At 34.1% G+C, this 18,489-nt stretch overlaps 3 protein-coding genes across 3 annotated transcripts; all 3 read right to left on the bottom strand.

The window, feature by feature from the left end:
- Positions 1-1,292: 1,292 nt before the first annotated feature.
- LOC131171943 (uncharacterized) lies at positions 1,293-2,816 on the bottom strand. Its single transcript, XM_058132440.1, has 2 exons — positions 2,072-2,816; positions 1,293-1,732 (listed from the first exon to the last, which is right to left on the bottom strand). Exons 1-2 carry the CDS (start codon positions 2,621-2,623, stop codon positions 1,643-1,645), a joined length of 642 nt encoding a protein of 213 aa, XP_057988423.1. The 5' UTR covers positions 2,624-2,816; the 3' UTR covers positions 1,293-1,642.
- Positions 2,817-3,901: 1,085 nt separating this feature from the next.
- LOC131171942 (probable receptor-like protein kinase At5g61350) lies at positions 3,902-7,176 on the bottom strand. Its single transcript, XM_058132438.1, has one exon. The coding sequence runs from the start codon at positions 6,699-6,701 to the stop codon at positions 4,110-4,112; it is 2,592 nt and encodes an 863-aa protein (XP_057988421.1). The 5' UTR covers positions 6,702-7,176; the 3' UTR covers positions 3,902-4,109.
- Positions 7,177-8,696: 1,520 nt separating this feature from the next.
- On the bottom strand, positions 8,697-17,703 carry LOC110668372 (uncharacterized). The gene is made up of 18 exons (XM_058132439.1): positions 17,440-17,703; positions 16,420-16,521; positions 15,904-15,986; positions 15,633-15,717; positions 15,445-15,531; positions 15,254-15,315; positions 14,901-15,091; positions 14,752-14,812; positions 13,864-14,041; positions 12,332-12,370; positions 12,167-12,228; positions 11,993-12,029; positions 11,635-11,684; positions 11,464-11,521; positions 10,010-10,085; positions 9,554-9,633; positions 9,401-9,469; positions 8,697-9,050 (listed from the first exon to the last, which is right to left on the bottom strand). The coding sequence occupies exons 1-18, from the start codon at positions 17,506-17,508 to the stop codon at positions 8,991-8,993; spliced, it is 1,449 nt and encodes a 482-aa protein (XP_057988422.1). The 5' UTR covers positions 17,509-17,703; the 3' UTR covers positions 8,697-8,990.
- Positions 17,704-18,489: the final 786 nt, after the last annotated feature.

Raw genomic sequence — 18,489 nt, 5'->3', positions numbered from 1 at the left:
AAGATAACCCTTCAATTTAGTATTAAACATCTGGGATAACCGTTATATTACAGTCGGCATGTTAATTAGTGTCTATGCAAAATGTAATTGATCTAAATTCTGAAGAAAGTTACAAACGCCAAACCTTTTTTTTTTTTGGGGGGCGGGGTGGGGGGTGTGGGTGAAATCCGCATACATGCTGGAATTCAAAGTGCTCAATAGTCTCATAATTTTCAAAGTTTGGCAATATGAACCCAGGTAACACAGAATACCACAGATGCTTCTATTAAGGCAAAACTGAGGCACCCTGGAGACTTGACGCCAGGTTAGATGACCGTCACCCTCACCTGAACCATGGGTTTTATTATTTGCTCACGGTCTCTTGAATGTGTTCTTATAGATGCAGTTACATCAAATTGTTTTTTTTTTTTTTTTTTAATGAACAATGGTTGCTTAACGTTCGTATAGCCACAATTCGACAATGTCTTGCCTTCAATGTGGGAATAGGGTTGCTCACCCAGTGTCAAGCGCAGAGAGTGCTTAGTAGGCCATTAGAAGCATGATGATTGTGTTGCTTGCTTCAATAAGCTGCACTTAGTTTGGTGTGCGCAAATTTAAGTTTAGTATTTCTGTGGTCCGGTTGTATGCTTAATTTTCCGGCAAAGGTAAGGGCTATTCATTAAAACTAAAATAGCTATTCTTATTTTTTTTTTAAATACTGAAAAAAAATATATCCGATTTTCAAATTGAAATTTGAAAAAAATAGTTTTTTGGATTTTAAAAATTTAACTAAAATTTTTAAAATAACTTAACTGTTTCTCTTTGTAATAAAAGTTGTTTTCTAAATTAAAAATAATAATTTTTCCATAATCAAAATTATAAATTTTTCAAAATTAAAACTAAATAATTATTGAGAAAATATTTATGTATAAAGAATTAATCACATTATTCTAAAAAATAAATAACATAAAATAAGTTTTTTAATATATTTTATAATTATTTTACTTTTTATTATGGAAAATATGATTTTTTTTTCTAATTTGTGAATTAAAAAATTATTTTAATGCATTTTTCATATTTTCCTTATTTAGTGAAAACAAGAATTTCTAAAAAAAAAATAAAAAGTAGAACATTATTTTCTATAAGAAAACAGTAACTAGGTTTTAACAGCTTGGTCTCCCTTTTAAATCATTTGAAGGATTACAAAATCTAGATCGGCAGGATAGCTACTAGGAGTGGATCCTACCATATAATCAATACTATTAGAGACCCAAGAAAAAAAATAAGTAAACATGAAACTTGAAAAAAAAATGTAAAATCACAAATCATGAAGCCCCATTAAACTACACTAAATATGTCAATCCAGGTACAGAATTATGGACAAAGAATAAGAATCTACAAACATATTCAGATGGCTTGAAACATCAGATATTTTCCTATCCTCGACAGCCAAAATGGTGCTCCTTTGCTTAGCTACATCTTCCATTCTGTTGATTGCAATGCAAACCTTTGTGGTCCGCCATATTGGCATTTTGCGCTGTTCAACTACTACACCAAGAATTAGGCTCAAAAGAGGATCTAGGTATTGTCAACTTCAAATGCTTTGGCTCGCTAGCAACAATGCAGCAGGCAACAAAAAGAATTGCCAATGAATCAACATCCATTAATCAGCCAGTTTTGAAGCCAAAACTTTGTGTCTAGTTAGCAGTACTTCGTTCATTTGAGCGATTTGATTCAGGAGCTGCATAATCTTCTGCAAATAACCAAAACCAAATATTTTGATGTAAGTAAACCACAAAATATACTTGTAAATGCTGAGGCCTTCTTGCATCTAACAAGCACATATAATTACATACGTAGGTCCCCATATAGGAAATGGTTTACCCTCATGGCCAACGTAAGATTATCCTCAAGAACCAACGTCAATTGCTCCACACACACACACACACGCACACAAACTGCATATTTTAATCTTATATCAGACAATAGTTATACCAATTGTCCTCTCTCATAGGCATTTTCGCAAACACCTTAAACAAAATCACCACGGTAATTAGACAAACACATCTAACAGAAACAAAAATGACCAAACCTTATCTTTCTCACTGATAATCTGCATCAAATGCTCCACAATCTTTCTCCTCCGCCTCTGCCGCCTTACTCGCACACACAAGCACCACAAGACCACCGTCACCGCCAAAGCAACATTTCCAAATGTCCAAAACGAACTTTTATTATAACTATTATTAGATCCAAAGTAGGACCCAATATTAGCGATTCTCGAACGCAAGATCTTACGAGCAAAGTCCCACCAATTGGGCAAGAAGGCAGACTCCGATGGCGATGGTGAAGGGTCAAAATCGGTAGGAAGAAATGACAAAGGAGACGAAGGCAAGGACGGGGGAGGGGGTGGTTGGTTTTTTGGTTGTTGATTGAAATGACAGGGAACGAGATTCTCATGGTTACATGGAGGGAAAATGGAGAAATCATCGTCGCCGTGATTCTCATGGGAGGACTCTCTAATAACAACCATAGACCATTGTTTTGAATAGGTTTTGAGGGTTGGCGGGGAATCAAGATTAAAGGGTCGGAGGTCATTCCAGTCCTTGAGACCACCGGAAAGAACCTCAGTATCCTCTTCCATGGAGGGAGATGAAATGAAAATGGAAATACTTTTTCTTTTTCTCTTCACTCTTCTCGCGGGTTCCAAGGTTGTGTTGAAGCAGATTTTCCGTTTTTACGGTTTGGGCTCCTGATGTCATTTCAGGAGCACATTTCAGAAACCCAAATTATTCTCATCAACATAGTAAAACCACGAGGCGTGCTAACCCTGGTAAATTTAACAGACATCCATAATCAACGTGGAATCCTGAAGATTTATCAATTCTTTGGCGAATTTGTTGTTATTAAAATCATAGTAATGTTATTAATAATACACACATTGACAGCCACTTGTAAAATCTCGAATTCTTCATAATATATGTTTGATTTTCTTTTTCTTCAAAATTAATAATATTAATTCGTCTAATTCTTTTCTTCTACATATGAAAGAAATTACTCTACATTTTAACTTTTTATTAGTAAATTATTAAATTTTCTTTACACTTTGCTCTATCATATGGAAGTTTTATAAATATGGGTACGATGTCCATAATTTGAAAATTTTGAAACCTAATTTTTTGATAAAAAATTATATAAATAATAGGTAAAATTAAAATGATTTACTATAATTACAAATTAAAGTAATATTTAAATTTTATTATTTTTTGTTATTAACCCTTATTTTCATAAAATTAATAATCATTTTTTTTATTTTTTAAAAGGAAAATATCAAATATGTATTAGCGTAAATTTCAAGGTTTTACTTTTAAAGGGTGTTTGATTTGATTATAAGCATTCAAATTTATTTATAAGTAGAAAATTATAAGTAAATTAATATTTATTTTGATAAGTTAAAAAAATATTTAAAAAGAGTTAAAAGTCATAAATATCTATTTATTTTAAAATTAATTTTTTATTAAAGAAAATATTATATTATTCTAATAATTTTAAATATATTAATATTATCTTATTTTAATAACGATAACACTTAATTACATATTTTTTTTATATTTTTAATAAATTAAATTACTTTTAAAAAATTTTTAAATAATTTAAAAATTAATTTTAATAGCTATACTAAATAATTAATTACCTATTTTTAAACTGATACATCTAAAATCAAAAGTTAAAAGTTAACCATTTGTTGTTTAATGGTGGGTTTTTCCTCTCCCTTAAATGATGAAGTCAATCTCACAATTTGATTGAATTTATTTAACTTTTTTTAATTTATTAAACAAGAGGGCACGAGGCTTATGGTATTTCTTTGTTTCTTTTCTGAAATGAGGACATTCAATTCTCACATTTTCAATGTGTAAAATCATTAAACCAGAAGGAAACAGATCACTCACTTATATAGAAAAGGAAAATCTATAAAGAAAGGGGAAAAAACATGGAAAAAAAAAGGATCAATTCTGCAGAACACAACTGCACATGCTAAAAGCTTCAACGAACAATTTGGATCAGGTAGCTTCTAACTTTTTTTGGCGCCACCATATGCGTTGCTGCTGCTATTCGTCAGGTTCTTTAATTTACCTTCCCTGAAAGTTCCCTAATTCAGAGAACATTGGAGAATCTAAAGTTACTTCAGAATCATCACTAATTGAAACGGCAGATTCGCCTTCAGGGGCCCTTCTACTTGGTTTTTTCAGAGCAATGAGATTTGTACTCTTATCTTCTGAAATGTCAGGCTGAGAGGAAGCTTCCTGAAGCTGCAAAGCATACTCCAAGTTCCACAGCACATCTCCCATGCCAGGCCTGTCAACGCCATATTCTGCTAAACATTTCTCTGCAGCTTCCACATACTTTTTGAGAGATCCTGGATTAATAGTCCCAGCAATTTGAGGATCAATTATCTTGTCAATCATGCCCTTTCTATACCACTGCATTGCCCATTCAGCTAAATTCACCTGATCCCTTGGCAGTGCTGGATTTATGACAGGCCTTGCGCATAATACCTCAAACAGAACTACCCCAAAAGAGTAGACATCAGATTTCTCTGTAAGCTGTTGCTTCCTGAAGTACTCAGGATCAAGATATCCAAAGCTACCCTTCACGGCTGTGCTCACATAGCCCTGTTCCATTGAAGCAGCTTTGGAAAGGCCAAAATCAGATACTTTTGCTACGAAATTCTCATCAAGAAGAATATTCGTGGTCTTAACGTCACGGTGTATAATGCCTTGTGCAGCACCTGTATGGAGATAATGCAACCCACGAGCTGCACCAATGCAAATCTCAAGCCGTTGTTTCCATGACAAAGGAGGTTGGTTTGAGCCATAGAGGTGGTCGCGAAGTGGACCATTAGCCATGTACTCGTAAACCAGAATCATCTCTGATCGTTCATCCGAGAAGCCAATGAGTGATACGAGGTGGCGATGCCTGAGCTTAGAGAGCATTTGTATTTCCGTCTGGAACTCATTTATACCCTGCTGAGAACTCGGGTTTCCTCGTTTGATAGCAGTCTTAGTTCCATCTTCTAACTCTCCAAAATAAACTTTTCCAAACCCACCAACACCAATCACTGTTTTTTCATCAAAATTTAGTGTGGCGTTCTGTAATTCACTGAAAGTGAAGTACCGGCCAAGACCCTGATTATTAAAGTAACCAGAGTGACCGCTCTTGCTTTTCCGGGAACCAAAGATGCTAGATCTTCGGGAGCTGCTCTTGCTGGATAAGAATGTAGACTGGTTAGTATGGAGAGGAAGAAGCCATGAGGAGAAGCTCTTTCGTTTCTGCCAATCATTAGGCCTCTTCTGCCATCGGATAAATACCATTGCGAGGAGAACCATTGCAGTTAGCCCCATTCCAAGCCCAACAACTGCAACAATCTTCATTATGCTCATTCCTTGTGACCCTTTAGCACCGAGTAAGCCATCCAAGCTCCCCAATTTGTTGCTTATCTTGATGACCTCTAATCCATTAAGAATAGCATTAGGCTGCCCAGACTGTACAGTGGTCGTAGGGCCAACCTGAACCGCGACAGTACCGTTCTGGATGGATGAGGCGTTGAGCACAAAATCCATGTAATAAGCTGTGGAGAGGGCATTGTTGATGGATGAAAGATCAAGACTAGACACTCCTATCAATCCATTTATATACACATTGAAGTATATGTCATTAAGGGACTTGCTCACAATGTCACAGAAGTGCGTTCTGATCAAATAGGAAAATCCAGGATCAACACTCATCTCCCAAGTGAGATTGAAATTCTGTGACTCTGTATCAGAATCTGCCATCTGGTCTGCGGATGCATAGACCAATCGAGGAGCAATATATGTGTTGGCACCATGCTGTGGGTATTTGATGGCACCGGGAGAGACAGATACATTTTGAACTCCTTGTGGAAATGCGTTATATTCTGTATCAGGCAGCCATGTTCTTGACAGCGTATCATTCTTGGGAGTTATGATTGGGCCTCCAACATTTAACCGATAAAACACCTCAAAAGCATAATTAAACAAACCACTGAAAGTTCCTCCTTGGGGAACTGTGGACGCAGAATCAGAAAGAAGGCTATCAGGTGCAGAAACAATCTCAATAGCATTGATGAAGGCATAAGATTGTTGGTTAGGCTTGAAAATGAGGGAAAATGTTTCGCTAGTGACATTTAAGAGGTATTCCTTGAAAACCACCGAAGTAGTCTCTCTCACAGAGAACTCATGTAAAAGAACAAATTCATCACCAGTTGTGACGGAGAAAACAGCACTGGTTAGATTGTATTTCAGGTGGGGAAGCGGATAGAAGTAAAGACGAACCCAGTGCCAACCAGGACTAGATATATGAACAGAATATTTCGAATCAGAAGTTAAAATTCTTGCACTGCGACACAGAAGAAGCGCAGATGCAGACGAAGGAGAAGAAGAATTAGAAGTGGTATTGACAAGAATAGAATCCACCGAAACTTCTACCTCTACGTTCGTCTCCAGGTAACTCCTTGAGGAAGAATCAGATTTGAAGATTCGGCCATCATCAAGCTTGGTATCTTGTGATGATCCACAATCAATGAGATAATTGTCAGGAGGGGTAAACGCAACCTCAGAAGAATTACTACTTTTTCCAAAATTGAAGTTGGAGAGGAGCAATAAAAGGAAAAGGATCAAAAGGGTATGATTCTCTTCCCCCATTTGATGAGGCAGTGATAAAGCTAACAAGTGGATGGTGGTGGTGGCGGAGGAGAAGCGAGCATTGGCGGATTTGCCAGAAGCAGAGACGTCCAAAGAAAGAAGGAAATGGTAAGAAATACAAAAGGGGTGTGGGGTGAGAGAGAAGAAGAAAGTTGGAAGCAAGTAAGGGGAAGGGGAAGGACGTGCAAGTTTGTCAGATTGAAGTTTCGTGGGGTTTGTTTGTTGATGGATGAGAGGAGACTTGGTAAGAGAATAAGATGGTTAGATAGCTTTAACTGATAGAAGCGACTTGTGCGTTGGACCTTGAAAGCTACTGTACTTTCGTCTGTCTCTTTTTGTAACTGTACCAACAACCAACTAACTGAGAAGTTCACAGCCATAGTTGTTAATCATCCCAACCCCCCTTCCTCTTTTGGCTTTTTACAATGTAAATATTGCAGATAATAGGGTTTTTGTTTTGGCTTCCACACTAGATGGTGATCAATTTTCATTAAAGAGATTAATGGTCCAATGGTACTAATGCTATTTAAAAATTTTTTTTTTTGTTATACCCATATTTCACGTATTCACATTTAAATTAAAAGTGAATTATCAAAATATTTTTATATTTTAACATAATTACTAACTCAATGATTGTATTTTTAAACTCATCAAAATGATTTATTTTACACAATTTATTTTAATTAATAATTATTTTTTCTATTCAAATTAATCATTAAAAAATATTTGAAAAAATATTATTACTTTTATAATTAAACAAAATTAAATGGGTACACCTAACTTCTGGCTGAGTTTCAGTGGTGGTACCAACTCAGCGAGGTACTGAAACTCAGCGAGGGATGCCAAGAAACATGGGCTGGTAACGACAGAATTTATTTGGTGCAGGGATTCACCAGTTACAATGAATTTTCATTGTACGTGAAATAAAGTCAGTCCTCCCTTAAGCTTATTAAAAAAAAATTAGCGTACCACTCCAAATTTTTAAAACGATACATACTACGCTTCAATTTATATAAATATTTTATAATATATTTTAATTTTTATAAAATAAAATTAAAATATCATTTGATCTTAAGTATATTATAAAATATTTATGAAAATTGAAATAAGTCATGTAATGTTACGAAATCTTTTTAATAAAATTTAAATATAGAATGATATAATCAGTCTAAAATAAATATATTTTATAATTTTTCAAAGAAAAATTCCGAGTATCGGAGTTCTATTGAAATAAAATGTTTATTTTTCTTATTTAATGACTTAATTAATAAATTATATAAAAAAAAATTAGATGAAAAAACATATCAATCATATAAAATATATTTTAATTCAGTTTTCAAAATACAAAAATTTTATTATTAGTATTGACAAATTTAAGAGTATCACCGTGCATTATCTTAAATTAATATCGCATATGCAAGTGAGGACGCATCCATGGAGTCATCTTCCTAATCTAATTCCACCTAAAAAAATCTTCCTAATCTAATTGAGTTTTGAGGTCTAAGCTTACTTTAGAGGGAGAACCGATTTGTAGGAGAGAAATTTTTTATGCTATATTGGTAAACTAATTAATAAAAATTTTTTATATTATATGTAATTATGAAAGGATGTGTAATTTATTCTTAATTAATTTTAAATAATAAATATTATAAATAGATATAATATTTTTTTTAATTGTGGAAATATTAAAAAAAACTACTAGTTAATTTACTCCGTGTAGGATGGGTGAAACCCTTAGACACAAATCCAAGATGATGAGAAATGCAGCCAAGAGCAAGTCCAACTATTGCTGAATTAAGCCACTAGCTTTAAAGCATTGTTATTATTTAAAAAAAAAAACAATTTAAATGTATTAATATTAAAATAAGCTTAACATTAAATTTAACATATTTTAATTACAAAAACTTCAAAACAATTAATATATATTTTTAACATCTAAAATGATACATTTTCAAAAAGCATTTTTTACCTGTCAACCTCAACTCTAAACAGGCCTTTATGACAGCAATAACAATAATAACTATTTATTTATCCATAGTTGAATTTACACATTGATGATCCACAACTGTAATTGAAGGAATCTGTGATGTTATTATTACTATTATTATTTTTTAATTATGTCAATAATGCTATGTGAAAATTGGATGATTCCTATATTGCCGAATGCTGCTAGCATGAAGACTAATTTATTATACAAAAAGAATAGGATCCACAATCATGTGGATCAAAGAATATTGATTATAAAATTTGGCATCTTATGGAGCATTCAATTTCCAAATGCAAATTTTATTATCGTACCCTGTAGCCCTGTTCTGCTGCTCTAAGATATACCAATCCTCGTTTTATTCTCTGCAAAAGAAATCAGAAAGAAAAAATTATGAGCATCCCTTAAGTCATTTGACACATTAACTAGCATTTCAGCCTCTCTCAAGGATATCCATCATAAGGAAAAGGTTGGAAAAACCTAGCTTTAAAATGGTGCATGGAAGCAAAACTTCATGAACTTCCACTAGGCAAGGAACTTTTTGCAGGCAGTCATCACCAAAGCATTTCATTGCTCTATTCGTCTTACCATTGGGTTATTTCCAGGAATAGGTAAAATATGGATTTATATGACTTACATGCATCAAATGAGTTACATCATCTAACAAGTACCCAACTATCTGGAAGACCAACAAAATGTGTTAAGGTCTATATACCTCTTCTGTATCCCTTATGCGCAGGAGCTCCAATTTTTCATAAGGCTTCCTATCTGATAATGTTACAAGCTGAAGCCAAGCAAAAATCAAAATCAGCAAGTACAGCAAACCATGTTTAACTCCCACATATTCATTGTGAATAATAATCAATACCCAGAAACTGAAGCGCTCAGGATCCAATGGTGTGGGCATCATCGCTTCTACATTTAATAGTTTCTCAAGTCTTCTTCGATCTGTATGAATTGTCATAAATTGAAACTAAACAATGCAAAACACAAAACACAAATATAGAATAGGAAAAATCACCCTTCTTCTTTGTGCAATGGCAAACTGTAAGTGCACAAATGATTTAATGCTGCTAATGCAGATATGAAAATCATCTAACAAGCAACTAAGATTTGGTATAAAATTTTGAGTCATGATAAAGTTGCACTTAACACAGAATTAATGGAGAAGGAAACACCCTCCATCTAAATCTAATTCAACAGTTCAGTATAAATACTAGAAACTGACTCAAATTCTTCTATCTATAACAACCATCAATTTTGTAAGTTTTATGTGAAATAAATAGAGCTTTCACAAGTCGAGGCATTCATCGCAAATGTTTACCTTGTCTTGCAGCCTCTTTTGCCCTCCTTAACCACGACTCAGCATATTCCGCTGCATTATTTGTAATATCCTGCAACTGAAACCATCCAGAAATCAATCCATAAAGGGATCAACATGTAACAAAAGGTGAGCATTTCTCACAACAACAGAATTTGAACTTGGGAATTTCAACTTGGAGATCTTAGGTTTGAATCCTATTTGAACAAGAGGCACATGGGTTTTATGGGATTGAGGCATTGGCGGATCCAACTGATAAAACAAGGGTTCGATTGACCCTTCTTTTTGTTCAAAGAATCTTTATACATATATATACTTGTTTAGATTAACCCCTCATAAACTTAATTATTGAACCTTGATAAAAGTTAGAACTAAATAAGAATAAATAGTATTTTTCAACTGATATAAGATATTTAAATGTTAATATTAATTGATGAATGACTTCAGTTATATACAGAGAAATATATTTTATAACATTAATAATACAATTCTTGATAATTTTTAGTATACTAGACCTAATTGAATTCAATTGAAAGATATTGGTATTATGTTTTTTTACTTTTTTTTATAATATTTTCTATGTGTTGACTCCAAAAAAAATTTTTCTAGATCCGCCACTGGATTGAGGAGAGCCATCCTCCTTGTGTTGCCCAAGGATAAATGTTATCCAATGCACAACTCAACTCAAATGGAGCCCCAATCCCAAACTAATCAAGGGGACCCCAGATGAGCCACACACACAGTTGATATCCTACATCTTCCAGTAATGATACAAACCATTTGGTGCTATGAGATCTCATTGATACAACAACTAAAAGACAGTAGGCAAGTTTCTTTAAATTTTAAAAAAATATGTATATATGCCAAAAGACCAGAAATATATTAAATCCCAGGACCCCTGAATGGATCAAAACACGGTAACAAAAAGTTTAACCACTTTTTTCTCTTTCTTTAAACTTTTCAACATTGCTTTGACACCAAAACAGAGGAATTAAAATAAAATAAAATAAAATTAATAATGTTTATGTGTTCAGAGCATAATCCTAATCAGTTAGCGCAGGATATAATATGTTTTCAGTTTCCTTTCTTTAAAAGTAGTAAGTTGCATTTCATTTATGTTGCTTAAATTGTCGGGTTGTTTCATTAGTGGGTCATAGTTACCAAGTTAGTTTTTGGGTTCAGTGTATTATATTTATTTAATTTATGATGAATGGAAAGAGGGAAGCCAGTATTTTGAAAGGTCATCATAGAGATCTCTCCAACAAGCTCTAATTTCTAAAAATCCACAATAGGTCTCAAAAGAAGGAAAACTAAGAAAAATAATTCTAAGCTCATCCCCTCTTTGATTTTCAGTTGGATCACCCCATAACTAGATCAGTTTCCCGAAACCTCAACAAATAATAACAATGATAAAGAGAAGTCCAAGAAGAAGAAGAATATAAAAGCAGCAAGCATACTTCTGCTCTCCTTTTCGGTGGATCATCCTGAACCCAGTCAACCTCTGCAACACGATACCTGCATAAGTAATAGAATATGAACACTGAGTTACAAAATAGATAGACTGGATCAGCATTGATAGCTAATGCTATTGAAGAAAATGGATTTTTTTAAAAGAAGGCCAAGCTCACCCATCTTGATCCCAAGATCGAAGGATGCGAAATCTACGGCGGCTTTCAACCTGCAAGAAATAGTATTTTATTAAATATGAATAAACACAAAGCACATACTGAGATAAAAATGGGAAACTAGATGAACACCACCCACCCCCACCCAAAAATAAAAAACCCCTCTTCTCCCTCAAGGGCTGATACATGGATCCTAGAAGCTCAAAATTTTGCAATATCTAAGCATCATTTTCTAGATATAGTAGTCATTAATAATTGCGCATCTTATGCAGAGTGCTAATCAATTATGAAATCCAGTCTCTTTTAGAAGACAAGCAAAACACAAGTATTTCTGCAAGGAAAAGAAAATTGGTGTTTTTACCTCTAGATAGAATCGTCCATCTGGAAGTGGCTCACACCTACACAGTAGCAACTAGTTGACTCAGAACAAAGCCATGTTTAAATGAAGGTGTTCAGACTTCAGAGACGGGGAAAAAGTATGACAACTAGATATTTAAAATTTGATAACTACGTGAAATATAAACCAAAAACCTACTCTGTTATCTCCACTTCACAAGCAAAATCGACAATAGATCCTGCAGTGGAATCAAGGACAACCTAAATAATCATAAAAACCAAAGCAATGTTGAGTATTTTTGGTCCATGCAATGGTCATTAAGCAGAAAAGAGGTGAAGAAAAGGACCACTGTCAATAATCTACCATTCCCATCCGATGATTTCCTTCCATTATCCTTCTCACCTGTCATGAAAAATAGAAAGCAGACTAACATTATCAATGCAATGAAAGAATAAAAATTGGAAATTCATTTCTCAGGTTTAAGTTACTTTTAAAAGGAAAAGAAAAAAAGAAAGACATGACACATCTACCTAGAATACCACCAACTAATTTGGAGTTTGACATAAGATTCTACATGGAATTAGGACACAGGTTTTAGACTTAAAAAACAGATTTCTTTTCTCGTTTTTTTTTTTCCAAGTTCCAAATTCTCTGCTGACTGTAATAAGATTCAGGAAAAAGGTGATGCCTACAGAGTTCAGCAATACCTGAAACTTGGTACAAATTTAGAGCCGCTAGACCCAATTCACAGAACCCACAAAGCACTGCAATACCTAAATATGTCTTACAGTATGCCAACAACATGAGTACACACACCATGTTTTCTTTGCTTAGCTAAGTAGGAGATTCAGGCATAAAATTCAATCACAAAAAGCTCCAGCATGGACTTCTTCAGACAATACATCTTGATCTTGCTTATCTGGCTAAGTCCATTGCATTCTCAAAAATGGTGTCAAGCTTTTGGTAATGGCAAGATTTATGTACAACAATATTTCTGAAACTTCCCCTCAAGCTAATACAGATGGGAATAAAAATCATCCTTCCCACAAACACGTTTTAGAAAACCAAAACCATATGGATATAGGCTTCTCACTACAAACAAGTAATTGCATTGCAATGCACACAAGCATAGCTTGCTAAAGTCTCACAGCTGCCAGGAAATCAGGCTATGTACTGGATAAAAGTAACGCCAGCTGCCAAATTGCAGCCAGGTACAAGACACACTAGCACTATAATTGAACCATAAAAGTGCTTAATGCCACTCCTGTAATTCTTGTTAACCCTTTGGGTCAAAAGAACTACTCGATAAAAATAAAATTTTCAAACTTGCTGAGCAACATAGTTTGTTCTCTTTAAAATATTTACTTTTTGCATATCTGTCTCCAAAACATCATTTTAAGTGGAGTAGAAACAGGTTGGGGAAAAAGCTTATATTATGAGAGTGTATGTTAATCCGGATGAGCTTAAATCAGTAGGACACACAAAGAAATGATGATTGAGTGTGATAGGAGGTCTTTCAGATATTAATAATTAACTAAAATTTTAAAACCAAAAAATTGTTGTCGCACTTCTCTATGAGACCCAGATATCTTGCATTATAACATCCTTGCTGATATAAAAACAGATTTGTGCATGTATTGCTAGAAAAGGTATTAAAATCGACCTTGAAAGCATTTAACTGAAAACAGCAGTATTGAATTTTACAGATTCAAATCATGCTAAATGCCTCTTTCAGTTAAACTAGCCCTTGCATTTTAGGAGTCCTAAGATTTCATGTCAAAGCATTGATAATCCATCATATAGATGCACATGGCATGTGAAGAAAAAAAATACTTGATAACATTATATTAAGTAACAGCCAACCATTTAGATTATCAATGGAATGTTCAACTCACCATTAGCCTGTATCGAGGTTCAAATATGTGGAGTGGAAACTTCTGACATGGGATAACAACATCCATGACAAAAAGGGGGATCAGATCAACCCCAAAATTTGTCAAACTCTCATGCTCAGACTTCCTATCAGCGTACTCCTCTGGGAAGTTCTTTTCTATGATGTTGTTCACTGTCACACTGGTAAAAATCCAAATAAATGTCACAAAATGTTAAAATCATTAAACCATACAATATACATGTCTTTGTTTATTGAAAATTTTCAGTTGCCAGTTTTCACTTTATGTTGGAACCAAAAACATAGATAAAATGCATTCAGATCATTAAGATGTGAAATAGTTCATAAAAATGAGGAAGGCCAAATAGTGAAAACGAGTAAAAGATGTCAATTTAAAAAATGAAACAGAAAATAAGAGTATGAAGACATTTTTCTAATCAAACATTGTAATACCTATCATACATGCTTTGGACTTCAGAAAAAGCAAAACAACAAATTACTTAACTTTAAAAAGAAGAAAGCACTTTCCCTCACCCATTAACTGCCTAGCATGCATAGTAAATAGGAAAAAAATTTTAAAAGCAGAGACCAAATAGTTTCCACATACATACCCTTTTCAACTGCAAATTCTTTAAATTTAGTTTGTGCTTCATCATACAATCAAGATTTTAATTTGGAAAGTGTCATCCAACAAATAACATACTCATAATCATGCATCCTAACTAATATCTACTTTATTTCCTTCACAAGAACTTTGTCTGGCTGCTTCTAGATTAACTACAGGAACTAAATAGCAAATGAAAAGAGAATATGAAGTATGTAAAGGTGCTTCTTCCATAATATACTCCAGAAACAAAAATGTTAATTATTGTTAGAAAGATAAGCAGCTCACCTGATAGCACATGTTCTTGGACTGATAAACAGAACCATGCGACACAATGGACATCTGTTACCTGAATATTTTTAGACAGAGTCAGAAAAACGTAAAATAGATGGACTGGCACTGCTGAAAGTAAGATTAAAAAACAGAAAAACACTGACCGCGATCCATTGACTGAAACAAACATGAACGGCAAAAAGAATGCCCACAAGGAGTTGTAACAGGTTCATACAGTAACTTCAGGCAAAGTGTACAATCAAATTCATCACTACGTTCTGGTTTACGAAGGCTTCTCCTCAATGTATTAGCCGCTAATCTCTCCAAATTCCGAAGAGAAGCCTGGAGAGGATTGCTACACATAACAGAATACTCAGCAGAAGGGGAAAACAAGTATTATATAACATAGTTACATGCTAGTAATTGACCACTCTATAGCCAGTGAATCTTAAGTGAACCATATAATTTACTTCAGAATTTAAAGATAAAATTATGCATAAGAATGAATATAAATTACCTAAAAGGATCAACCTGAAGGCCTGAAAGAACAACATCTCGAGCCAATTCATATTTTTCCAACTGCCAATCCACATCACAAGTTCAATGTTAATTAGAGACATGAGAGAGAAACAGAGTACAAGCCTAGGAACCTCATCTAGGCTAGATGTATGCAGGTAACAAAAAAGACAAAGTGCGAACCGAACTTACCAGGATGAGAGCATTGGCCTTTAAGATGTATGGATTCACTGAATTGTTTCTGAAGTTCATCACCTTCTCAGCATCCTTCAGAGCAAGCTGAAACAATTATAGAACACAGATCTCTTTTCATATTTCACAAGAACAGCTTATCTACAATTATTAATTTTCCAAAGCAACCTAAAAAAAATGAAACATACTTCAGCATGCATGGTAGGATCCAGCCCATTTAATGGTTTATATTCAGAAGCAGAAGCAGGTCTCTGTTTCAGGAATTGGCCAATCCTGGTTAAAACAAAATGTAGCAGTTGCAACAAACCCATTACAAATTTACAATTATCAAAATTAACATAAAAATTTTTCCTTGAGATGGATGAAAGACCGTCCTATTATAATACATGGAATAGAATGGACCAAACAATCAGATGAATGAATAAATAATCAAATGCAGACAATAATAGTAAGAATAACCTGCTATAAGCGGCACTCCTGTTGCCAAGAATAACAGAATCCCCAGGTTTGATGTTGTTGGCTCTTGAATAATAATTGATAGCCTAAACAAGAAATTTAACTGATCATCCCTGGGTTAATAGCAAAGAGTAAGCATAGTCTTTACATAATAAAAACTATTGGCTAATGGCTGTCAAAACTTTTACCCCAATAAGAGTTCACCTAAACTCAGAATCACTGCAGTAAAGCCTTAGACTAACATCCCTACTTCCTGACTGAAACTTTCAGTACTAAACCATTTCTTTCACACTATAATACAAGCCTAGCTTGCCCTTGCCCCTTCACATTTTCACTTTTTTTTTCTTCCTCGTCCCCCTCCCTCAACAACAACCCCACCACCCTCCTCCCCCCCACCTCTCTTACTTTCCAGATGAAGAAAGTTATAGCAGTAAAGCAACAAAGCATTGAAAGCATTTCAAGCAAACTGCTGAGAAAGTGCAAGAAATATGATCAAACCTAGATAATGAGCATAAATACCTCCTCAAAATGATTCTCTCGGAATGCCTGGTTTCCATTTTGCACCAGATCAAAAACATGACTAAACCGATCCCAAGATAATGATCCTGCACCTTCATTTGCCTGCAATTTATCAAGCATTTGCTATGTGAGACACAAAAACTCAATTGATTATATTCTCAAGAGAACAGCAAAAACTTCGACGGCAAAAGGATTGATTTCTAGAAGTGCAAGAAAACAGATGAACCAATCCGCTCTCAAATTACAAGTGAATGCAGTGAAAACTAAAAGCTCGCATCCATTTCAGTAAATATTGCCACTTTTCCATGCACACGATAAGAAGTTACGTTTCTTACATTTCACAGAATCCTTTGCAGCAAAAAGAAGCAGCTGTATGAATATTTTGTTGCGCAATTAATTGAACAAAATTTTTCTTAAAAAAAAAAGATAGTATAAAGTAAAATATCTATTCCTAACTCCTTTTCAACTTTTGTTAATCAGTCTTCGTAGAAAGTAAAGAAGTAAATTTTGAAAACATAAAATTGAAATATCTTTTTTTTTTTTTTTTTCAATCTCACCCTCGGATTTCTCAGCAAGTAAACAGCTAGTGAGCAGCTACAGGGCAAAAGAAACAAATTAAATTGTTGTCTTATCCCATATTCTTCACAGCTACCAAACACTTAAATGAAAGAAACAACAAAAGAAAACAATTTTGATTATACCATAATAACGCCCCGTTTGGTTTCCGAGAAAATGCAGGAAATTAAAAAGGAAAAGGCAAATATAAGTGGACAAATTGTTGTAAAATATATGCACTAGACTTAAAAATTTTTGTTTCCTCAGCTCTGAGAAATTAAAAAAACTCGTAATTTCTCTTCTTTTTGCCTGCATTTTTCACTCAATACAAGAAACCAAGCTACAGGGAATGGGGAAAAAGAGAGACAAAATCAATCAAGATAAAAACTAGTAATGCCTGAACTAAAAGAGAGGCATCATTATATCAGAAACCAAAAGCTTAGAAAATTGCAAAACAAGTCTCACCCAAATGTAGTCCTCTACATGGTCGAGACCTTCGAGAGCCACTCCAGACGACGACGCATCACTAGACATTGCATCAACCAATTGCTCTCAAAAACACACAGGGACGGAAAGAGTAAAGGTTTGAGAGATTAAAAGAGGAAAATTGATAAGGAAATTGAAGAGGAAACTGGAAGGTATAAAGAGGAGAGCGCTAAGGGTATCGTGTTATCCCCTGTATCCTTTCGTTTCCGCGGACCAAATTCCTCTACGTGTTCCTTCTCATTATATACCCAAAATTTCTCTTTGAAAAAATAATACTTATTTTTGACTTCTGGTGATAATGTACAGTTGAGTGGGGGATCCTGTGTGCTGCGATGCCGGATCGTGAAGTGATCTCAGCCGCTTCATTTTTTTATTTATGTACTACCGTTGGATGGTCGGAGAGAAGAATGAATGGGAAAGATAAAGGTTAAGGTGGAAGCAGACAAAATAATAATAATAATAAAAAAAATGTATTCGTTACGATCGGCGACCGTCGAGGCAATAGTCAAGACAACTGACAAATTGGCTAAAATGACAGTTGACCATTTAAAAAAAAAAAAAAAAAGGTTTTTAAATCAAAGCACGAAGGGTGGCCTCTTCACTGCATCATCATCACCATAATTGAAAAATCGTGGAAGTACTTGATGTTTTGTTTGACATGGTTGAAGAATGGAATCGGTACGGCTCCTATATCCCAAAACTATTAACTTGTTTATTAATTACTTATCAATTAGATTAAATTATACTTATTTTAAAATCATCAAGTGGACGTTGAATTAATTTGCAAATGAATTGCAAGGTTGAAAACAGTTTTGTCAACACTCTAAGACTTTTTTTTTTGTAATTAACATTCAAGAATGGGCAATTTCTCCTTTGTCGTCTTCATCTTCTGGCTCTATAAACAATGAAGAAAAAATGAATCTGTAATTCTATTATATATAGTAAAGTTTCAAATTAGCTTAAAGAATCTTATACTAATTTTAAAAATTGTATTTCTGTAGCAGCTCACTCCGCTGTTATGTTCTTTTT

Source organism: Hevea brasiliensis, chromosome 13 (assembly GCF_030052815.1).
Source record: "Hevea brasiliensis isolate MT/VB/25A 57/8 chromosome 13, ASM3005281v1, whole genome shotgun sequence".
NCBI classification, from domain to species: domain Eukaryota; kingdom Viridiplantae; phylum Streptophyta; class Magnoliopsida; order Malpighiales; family Euphorbiaceae; genus Hevea; species Hevea brasiliensis.
The sequence above is the reverse complement of the archived record's forward strand: the minus strand, read 5'-3'. Positions and strand labels throughout refer to the sequence as shown.

Excerpts from the sequence above, each read along its gene's own strand:
- LOC131171943 (XM_058132440.1), bottom strand. The coding sequence starts at position 2,623 with ATGGAAGAGGATACTGAGGTTCTTTCCGGTGGTCTCAAGGACTGGAAT. Across the intron at positions 1,733-2,071 it reads TTATCAGTGAGAAAGATAAG|AAGATTATGCAGCTCCTGAA; the intron begins GTTTGGTCATTT and ends GGTTATTTGCAG.
- LOC131171942 (XM_058132438.1), bottom strand. The coding sequence starts at position 6,701 with ATGGGGGAAGAGAATCATACCCTTTTGATCCTTTTCCTTTTATTGCTC.
- LOC110668372 (XM_058132439.1), bottom strand. The coding sequence starts at position 17,508 with ATGTCTAGTGATGCGTCGTCGTCTGGAGTGGCTCTCGAAGGTCTCGAC. Across the intron at positions 12,371-13,863 it reads AACCTCGATACAGGCTAATG|GTGAGAAGGATAATGGAAGG; the intron begins GTGAGTTGAACA and ends TTTTCATGACAG. Across the intron at positions 12,030-12,166 it reads TGTGAAGTGGAGATAACAGA|GTGTGAGCCACTTCCAGATG; the intron begins GTAGGTTTTTGG and ends GCTACTGTGTAG.